This window comes from Streptopelia decaocto, assembly GCF_964273445.1.
Source record: "Streptopelia decaocto genome assembly, chromosome: 10".
NCBI classification, from domain to species: Eukaryota; Metazoa; Chordata; class Aves; order Columbiformes; family Columbidae; genus Streptopelia; species Streptopelia decaocto.
Genome location: NC_138665.1, coordinates 18,228,864 through 18,238,666, shown reverse-complemented (window position 1 = coordinate 18,238,666; position 9,803 = coordinate 18,228,864). Strand labels below are relative to the sequence as shown.

Below are 9,803 nucleotides of genomic sequence, written 5' to 3'. Positions count from 1 at the left end.
GCAGCCTGGCTGGCTGACTGAGTCTGGAGGCCTCCACGTCCTTGAGCCCAGGCCACCAGGAGCATCCACCATGCTAGGGCAGTCCACTGCAGAAGAGGAGAAGTGGGGTGGACCGCAGCAGCCCCCAGTAGAGCAGAGCATGGAATGGCAGTGGCAGGCAGACCATGGGAATGGCAGGAGGTGGAAGAGGAGAGACAGAAGCACGAGGTGACTTCGACGAATGGGGGACAACAGACTCACAATGTTAGAGGCACAACTTGTTCTGATCTTTTTTTTTTCCTTTCGTCATCAGAGACAAAGTAAAATAAAACCAAAGCATATGGGATTAAATTAAAATCACAGTTTTGTTTACATTATAAAAAAACGATTGAAGAGTAATAATAATATCAAATGAACAATAATAATTTAACAAAACAGGAAATAAGAAAGCCCTGGAGAATTCCTGCCTGGATGGTGCTCACTGATGGAAGGTTTGTGTGACCGGTTTTATTGTTTGGGGATCATTCCCTTGATAGCTGACTCCCGGTTTACATATGTGGCCCAGTAGACTAAGTTGAAAATGGCAAAGAGGACTGGAAAGACGATGCGGGACATCTTGTCTACCTTGCTGACGCTGTTGTATGTCTTCTTACTCTCCGGCAGCTTCTCCTCTCTGCGGGGCATCTTGGGGGGTACGTTGGTGGCAGTAGCAGCGGCAGCAGCGCTCTTGGAGATGGTGGGCAGGCCAGGGTCCTTGGCAATGTTGAGGGCATATGTGGTGCCAACAATGTTGTAGGTGTTGTTGGTTTTCTTCGCTAGTGCCACTGGCTCTTTTTTCTAGGGAAGGTGGAAGAAAAAAACATAATAGAGGTGAAGTGACTGTAGAATTGCATTAAAAACGTTTTGTCCTCTGAATTTACCTGCTTGCCCATATGAGAAGATGGAAAAGGACGTGAGGAGCAAGAGACCAAGACGTCGGCATTGTGGAAGAGAAAGAAAACGTGGTGAGAAAGTGGCCAGAACCCATGACATTTGCCACTTGCAGGCTGCTGGAGTGTAAGGGCATTCTGGACTAGGGTGGATCAGCTACTTCGTGTAAGCCTGGCACGCAGCACAAAGAGGTCCTGCTGCACATCAAATAACTGAAGCCACAGGTTTGTAGCCTCTTTGCAGCCCCTTACGTTGGAGTAGTGGTATAAAAAGTTGTGTGCAGCTACACTCGAGCAGTAGCTGCACCAGACGTGTGAGTCCTTGATTGTCCAAGTGCTGCCAGGTCAGTATGAATGAACGCAGGCTCAAACTATTATCTCGCTCAACTGGACGGTGTTACCTGTTGCATGTAAGGTTCAGCCATGGAGACATGATGCAGGAATGGAGCCTTTAGAAAAGAATGACACCCCCTGTGGCCATCTTGGGGGAAGAATTTGATTTTCTGCTTTGCTGGCTGCTTCCTGGGTAAGATGAGAGGAGGAGACATCACAGAGGGTTATACTTTTGTGTTGTTTTCTGTTTGTTTCTTTGTTTGTTTTTTAGCAGAAAGCCAATGGCTTTAAGAATGTGGGTGACAGCATAGCAATAATTTTGCCCCATATTACACGGCCATATCATACAGTGCCTCAGTGCCCTGAATACCTCACAGGAATACCTCACAATTTAACATCATGATGTCCAAAATGCCTCTGGGACCCTTTAGAGCACCTCATGACCTATGCAAGTAAGATAATGGAAGATGGAAGGCGTTTATGCTAGCCCTGGATTTCGGGATTGCTCAATGCAGCACTATAGGGCAGATGGAAGCCTTTCATCTTGTGCTCACGTACTCTAGATGCAGTGTCCGTTGTAATTACACCAAGAGCCAACATTAGACACAGCAGTGACTCATGGTGGGAATCTAATATCTAAACTCAGAACAAGGTGTGACTTTGGATCCTATTTTCTATTTAAAAGCTACAGAAGCACAAGTTGAGGCTCATCCGGGCATTTCCCAGGGGTGCATGGCATGGTCTTGCGTGTACGTGAGAGGGAGCCACGTACAAAGTGACCATCAGGAGAAGGGGAGAACGTGCAGCCAGCGGGACCTGTTCATCTCTACAGCCCAGCCTGGAAACTAGTAGCAGGCAGCATCGCTGGGTAGCACTGGGAGCTGGAAAGGCCGCATTCACCCAGTCTGCTCTGCAGAGATGCTCCATGAGCTTTAGCTTTCATGCTGTACTTCCATTCTAAATGTGTCCACAATCACCATGGATATTTCTGTTCATCTGAATGGATACTCAGATGGATATTTCTGGTTACCTTAGGAAATGAATTTTCCACAGTGATTTTCAGAGGGACACTAGAAGCAGACTTCTGTGCAATCTTTAAACCCCTCTCCAATAACACCATAGCCAGGCCCGCGGCCTCATAATCATGCCAGCAATTACAGAAATTAACTTGCTGCTATAGAAGGAGGTCTAAATGTCTTCAGAGTCCAGATCAGACTAAATCACTGATCAGATCATATTCAGAATTTTATGGGAGAGGCTGTTATGATCTTTAACGATTAACTTGGCGACTGATTTCTGCAACCATAAAGTCATGTTAACGTGTACCCCCTGCACAGGAGGTGAACTTTTCCCGCTAAGGAGTTGACGAGAAGCAAATAAAGGACTAAAGATGTTTCACCTTATAAAACATTTAAATATGCTTATGTATGATTCCTCATTAACACAGCTACTGGAGGTAATAAAATCAATTAATAATCAGGAATGAAAAAATGATTGTTGTTCACAAAATGCAATTTGAAGTGCACTGTGACTATTCTAGTATTAATCAGCCACATTATTTGTTACAGGAGTAAGATAACTACAAGTGTCATGACACTTTCAACCTGGCTAGCTTTTCTGTCCCAAAGCTTGGAAAGTGGATGTGTCTCACCTGGCCAAAGGCATTTGGAAGCAGCAGGCTGAAACAGAGGGAAATCAGGCAAATACAAATCCTGTGGGTGGTGATAGCAAGCTCCTGCTCTTATTACTGCAATCCAGAGCCCCCAGGCATCAACTTGGGATTCTCTAGACCTCAGATCAGGCTATTGAGACAGTGCAGAGGCTTGGGAGCCCAGGGCCTGGGCATTTTTCCTGCTGCCTATCCTTTCCTCCTGCCTGTGGTTCAGCCTGAAGTTTACCAGGTTGTGCTTTATAAATAAGTGTTTTGGGCAAGATTTTGACAACAAAACAAAGCAAAATGTGCTTATTGCTGTCAGCTGCACAGTACCCCCCCCAGCACCTTTATCTGTGAGGAGTTCCACATCCTACTGAAACAGAAGGGAAGAAAAACAGAAGGAAACCCCACATTTCCTCAGAAAACTTGTCCTATTTAACACATCTATGTTGCACAGCAATTCCTACATTTATGGCCCAGTTTGGGCACAGGGAGATTGAATCACAGCACTCGGATGTCCTTGCGCTGCTTTCCTGAGGGGAAAGCTGTGAAGGCTGGTATAGTGATAAATATGTTCCCTGGATATTGCAGTCTGACAAGTTCTTCCACAGCACACATGCTAAGAAATAATAGCATTTTTTGTTAAATATTCTTGTCTTCAGGCCTCTGTTGAGGAGCTAATTGCTGAACCTCTAAATTATGGGAACTACTGGTTTCGCCTATGATCTGCTATAGATGTAGTTCTCTGCACCTGCTCCTTGGCTAGAAACTTGGGTTGGAAGCACTATCCTTCTGACAGGCCACTCTGAAGGTCACCATCACTAACACCTGCAGTACTTAAGAAATGCAAGGTGTCTGTCACTTGCTGTTATAGAGGAAAGTCACTTTAATGACCTCCAAGCATCTCTAGTCTCTGACATACTTGTATCCTATAATTCAAAGGCCAACTATTCTATGATTTGGCATCACTCATCCCTCCCATCTCTTCCTTCACGTTATGTGGGCCTGAGCCCAATAATCTTACACTCCCTGGATCACCAGACAAAGACTCAGAATTTGGATGGAGTCAACAATCAGCCCAACATTCCACACAGGTAGTGTTGAGAGAAAAAGGGTGAAGTGTTGTTGAAGAATGATACATGGACTGGTGAAGATGCTGAGAACATAAATCACTTGCAGTGCTATGGAGAGCTACAGGTGATTGCAAGTGAGGTAAGACAAAGGACTCATGGGCTGCAGAACACGGTCAGCAAGGGAAAGTCCCAGCATAAACACATTTACCATAGTGAGGCAGAAAAAAAAAAGAGAGGTGGGTCTGAACCACCCTGTGAGCCTGTTAGACTTCAAAGTGGTTGAAAATGGTGGCCTGTCAAGGTTGGTTCTCATTCCTCTCTGTTGACAAGGAGGGGACTGAAACAAAGATGTCACAAATGGAAAGAAACAAAGGAGAAAACAGAATGATTCCCAAGTGACCTGCTTTATGGGGCAAACTTCAGAATTGTTGAAGCAGGCTGGACAAAAAGCTAGGCTTTACTTAGATGGTGGAAAGGGCACCTAGTGCAAATGGTGAGCATGACTGTCACTTCCAAAATACAAGAAAGAAAACCATGATGACCATATCAACAGAGAGGTTTGGAGGATGCTTTTTGGTGACTTTTTCTTATTGAAAAAACATGTGAAAAGTATATAAAAAGCCTAGACCTAACCTTGCCACCACACACTACAGGATTGTCTTAAGAATGAGAAGGATAAAGATCCAGGGCTATTCCTCCATCCAAAGTGTGTTCTCCCTTGTTGTCATGTGTCTGACTGCAACTACTTGTATTGTTTTTGTTGCTTCTTGCCACCCAGGATTTCAAGGCAATGTTATACAAGCACAGACAGAGAGCTAAATCAGATCTTACAGACAGTTATTGTGTTGCAGGCAGAAGTGGGTTTAAGTAAGCAGCTCCCAAAGATCCAAGGCATCTTCCATCCTGAGGAATAAACAACAATTTTTGCAGAGAACTTCCTGGTAAATGTCATCCTTGTAGACTTTATGAGCTTCCCAGCTGTGAAGTCACTGTTAATGGTTGTCTCTCCAGATCCTCACTTAACAGCTGCTCAGGAAGTGACCTTGTTGGCTCCAGAGATGGGCATTCCTATGGCTGGGATGGATGGGATGCAATGGATCTCACTCTGTTCAGATATAGTGTCCTGAAGTGGATTCTTTTCATGAGATGTTTTGAGGATGCTGGAGATAGGGAGCTCTGCTGGTTACTGAGATCACTCATCTTACAATCTCTTTGGCCTCTCAGTCCTCAACTACTGCCATCTCCCACCTTTCTCCTCATGATGTTTTCTTTAAAACCATCTTTACTAACAAGTTTTCCACATTGAATCCAGCTGCCTCTCTCCAACTCAATCTGCACATCTAGGTTGGTTGCAGCCACCCTGCCATACAAAAAGAGAAGAAATCCTTCATCCCCAATTAGCAATTACTGGTGGCGGGCGGGAAAGCCTTGCAAAGACTTTGGGTCCTGGAAACGTTAGTCAAAACTTATCAGCATGTGCACTACAGGGAGTTCTTGGTGACATCTATGGTGATATCTGCCTGCCTTTCATTACAGGAGACCTACAGAGTATGTGCAGAGTAGCTCCCAGCTAGAACCAGAAACCAACTGTGGCTACAGCCAGAGCATCGCCATAGTCATTTATCAGAGATCAGCAGTTCACCAAGATCAGCCCATTATGTTAGATTCTACCTGAAAAAAATGCTCTAAACTGATGGGCTGGCTGAAGGAGAGAAAGAAAGAAAGAATGGAACCAGCCCTGAGGGTGAACACCTTGGGAGTGCATGTCAGCAATCAGCAGCTTTTGCAAGGTAGTGATTTCTTTCAAATGGGGTGGGAAGCATTGCTGCCGCCTACATTTAAGGTGAGAAAAGGGTTGATGCTTATTGATTTTTTTTTTCATGTTCATGCAAGAAAACAATCAAACCTAGAGTGAGGATACTTGCCATTATATCAATAAAGAGCATTCTTTTTGGCTTTGGGGAAGGCTCTCTGGAGACCAGGGCTCAGCCTGGGCTTGTCACTGGTAGTTTTATTCCTGGTACAAACATTTTGAAATGCCAATAGTTGTTCTTCTGCATCCTCTTTCTTTCGTGGTTTCAACCACCTGGCTTGTCAATTGTTTCAAGAAGAGCTAATTAAAGGCTGAAACTGAGCCAAGGAGGCATCTTCATTGCATGGCAAATTCACTACTTGGAAATATTCAACAGAATAAAGATGAAAAGCAAATATGGTGACACCTTGTATTCCCAAGCTCCCTGAAAGCCCACCACTCTTCAGGGAATGTTCTGAGCTGCAGAGGATGGGAGTGGATTAGCCTTCTAACATAAAGATCGAGGTGGGCTTAAGATCAGGGTTGGTTTGAAAAAGCATCCACAAATTTGGCGTCCTTCCTGATTCCCCAATCTCATACCAATTGCAGCAAACTCACAAAGAGCACTCCCCCTGAAACATTCCTGGTCCTGCTTAGTTTTCTTGTTTGATTACCACATGCTCAAGCATTCTGCATGCTCTTACCCTATTGTTTCAGCACTGTTAGTCTTGCAGTCCTGGGTCAATGAATAAATTAAGGAGCATGCTGCTTCTATGACAGACTGAGCCTTTACTGCTTTTTCGCTGTGCCCAGTTCACATAATTGTTCGAGACTCTGTGAATCCTATATTTGTGCTCATCTGCCCATCCCTGAAAGGGACGTGGTTGTTTTGAGGACCTGTTCTGATCCTTCACTCATGCCAATGACCCGGGAAAGGTGTCTCTCATCTCTAGAGACCAGATTAGTGTTATTGTTCACGATGGAAGTAGAAAACCATCAAGCAGCCTCCGCTGGAGCCTTTCTGCCATGAGTCTGTTGCTCAGACCACAGCTGCAAAAGCAAACAGATAGAGTCCAAGAAACACAAGAGAGAGACGTTCAACACTCAGTGATGGCCGTGGTTCTCCATAAGGCCTCCATTCTCCTGCGCTGACCTCCATCCCAGAGAGATGGCTTGTTATTCTCTTCCTAAAAGTTAACTGCAATTCTGCCAGGTATTTGCATACAACCCCACAACAATTTTAAACAACACATTAAAATGCAAAGGAGTAAAATATAAAGGCTCCAGAACGAAGAACAAGGACAAAGCTGATTTTCAAATTGATTCAATAAATATAAACAAGGAGCAGCATGCTACAATGAGTGATTTCTCTATGCAGCCAAGAATCAGTCAGTGAGGAGGGAGCACGAGCAGAGGCAGCGGCGGCTGTCAGGAAGGAAGCTGCTAGAGAGGCTGATCCCTAGCAAGAAGGGAAAACGTGGGTAACACCAGGCACTAATTTACTGCCAGTTGCCGTTTCTGATTGCTTGCTTCCCACCCACCCTCTTGGCCTGAGCTTACAAAGCAGCAGCTGCCGGCAGCTGTGGGCAACAGCGTGAGCGTTAGAGCTCCCCATTGCTGCACCAAGCTGGCCTGTGCCAGGGGAGACCTGCAGTCGGAGACACAAGCTGCAGGGGACACAGCAGAATGGGACCATCTCCATTGATAAGGCTGGCATCCCGTGACATATTTGGGTTTTTGTGGCATGCTAGCAACATGGAGTGGGGTATTTATGGGTTAAAGGGAAAAGAAAGGAGAGAGGAAACCACTGGTGGGGCACAGCCAAAACATGCATGCATTCACATTTCCACTGGCAAACGGTCATGCAGAAGGACAGAGGGAAAAGTAAGCAGTTACACCTGGGTTTTTTTCCTCCAGCTAAGCACAGTGACCAGCTCTCCAAGCCCTTCCTCCTCCCTTGACCCTCAAGAACCGCTCCAGTTAAGAGCTGAGCTGGGGACCCCAGTAAGTAGCATCCAGCCTCCCGGAGTGCTGTGGGGCTGCATGTTACCCACTCCTGGCCCCAGCGCAGCTCTCTCGTGCAGCGTTTCTTCACCGCCCCCTCCTCCCTGGCCTTGGCCACAGGGCTGACCTTCATCTCTTGAGCCTCCAGCACCTTCTTGCCATCCCAAGCCCAGCTGCGCTTGGTGAAGTAGTTGACGGTGGCAAATTCGATCAGCGCAGAAAACACAAAGGCGTAACAGACGGCTATGAACCAGTCCATGGCCGTCGCGTACGCCACTTTAGGTAAGGAGTTTCTTGCGCTGATGCTTAGTGTGGTCATGGTAAGGACGGTGGTGACACCTGCGGAAAAGCAGGAGACAAGGATGGTGTGAGACCACACGCTCGTACTCACCCAGTTTCTCCTCAAACCACACAGTTGTTATTTCCATTATCTAAGCCATCTTCTAAGTCATGCGGCCCACATTCTCACTATAATTAAGAGAGTCTTACCCAGCACAAGTCTGTGGTGCATTTCATAGAATAATAAAACAGTCCAGGTTGGGAGTCTGCTCATCCAGCCCCTCATCAAATCAGAGCCAACTCTGGGTTATTCAGGGCTTTCTCTGGTTCACCTTTGAATATCTTCAATTCATATGATCAATGCCAAACATCTGCATTAGGATGAGATTAATCCTTCCCAAGCTCCATCAGCTAGATCTCTACTCACTGTAAAAGAGTCCTAGCTCTTAGGTAGACACCTGCATTCAATTCATCATCTGCTAATATGGTAAATTGTGTGATGTTAGACCCAGCTCCCTCATGTAGAATATCCCACGGAGAAGCCTCTGGTTACTTTTGAAACAAAATAAAAATAAGAAAATAACAGTAAAAATGACAGCTAGATGGTTGAGAACTTCATGGGGGACCAGAAACTGGCCACTCATCCAATGTGATTCTCTCAACATTTTGGAAATAGTGTCTCATGACTTCCATGGACAGACATCTGGGATCCTGGGTCCTGCTGTCACAGCCAGGCAGCCATCAGTGGCCCAGGCTGCCAGAATGAGTGTCACTACGATTTATCTTAAAAAAATGATCTGTTGCAAAAAGCCTTTTAAAGCTTTGGTTTTTTTTCATTAAAGCAAGCAACCATTGCTATCCATTTTCCACAATAATGTGCTTTTCAATTAAAAATGCATTAAAAACATTATAAAAATATTGACTAATTTTCACTTCCCTTAAGCCATACTCCTGGTAATTGAAGAGTTTTGATAATATTGTCGGCAATACTTTCTGAGGGGCAGCAAAAAGGAATAAACAATTGGAGTTCTCATTATTTTCTTAATAGGAAAGCAAGGCAATTTGGGAGCAAAGGCATTTTTCACAAAGATAGGGTTTAATTTTTCAGTCAGCTCTTTCCTGCTCAATCTGAGCTGCTGCTTGAGGAAACCTAACTGTAAATCTCAGGATAACATAGGAGGGAATCAAATATCCTCAGAGAAGGGTTCAACCTTGGTGTTGGGAGTGCAGAGACACTCCAGAACTGATGTAAATAGAAGAGTTGACCTGGGGCACAGACATGGGGTCCGAGTGTCCACTTTGTGGGGTTTAATTGCAAATGATTCACAGATAAGCAAGGAAAGTTCATTGATGACTCTCTGTATGCCTGAGCTGGTCCTATTTTCCATGTGGTTTCTGTCTGAGTCCTCCCTTTTCCGTTCTGCTGGATGAAAACTCTAAAAAGTGGGTGCTGAGGGGCCATGTCGCCTCTTCTTCACTGTTATCACTGTTGAATGCAGCTCTTGCTGTCTGGATTGTGCAAACCGGTTTGGCCATACTGACCACCCAGCTCCCCACAGCTGCACTCAGTGCTGGGGATGGTCGTAGGATTTGTGTCACCAGAGAAGGGAAAGCAACCTGGTGCTAACGAAGAGAAGCTGGGGTCAACTGTGACTTTTAGAACTTGTTCATGACCTACATTTCACGAGCCCCAGTGAACACAAAACCATAATGATTCCTTTCTAGTCCACCTAGGGGGGTACAGAACCACCCGTGACCCT

General features: G+C 45.4%; 1 protein-coding gene across 1 annotated transcript in view; it reads right to left on the bottom strand.

Moving 5' to 3' along the window:
- Positions 1–486: 486 nt before the first annotated feature.
- Positions 487–9,803, bottom strand: part of GABRA3 (gamma-aminobutyric acid type A receptor subunit alpha3) — a gene marked incomplete at its 3' end in the record, with an annotated part of 60,587 nt that continues 51,270 nt past the window's right edge. The window contains exons 8-9 of the mRNA XM_082061740.1: positions 7,892–8,103; positions 487–816 (exon numbers count right to left, since the gene is read on the bottom strand). Coding sequence (XP_081917866.1) covers positions 487–816; positions 7,892–8,103 — 542 coding nt within the window. The remainder of the gene's footprint in view (positions 817–7,891; positions 8,104–9,803) is intronic.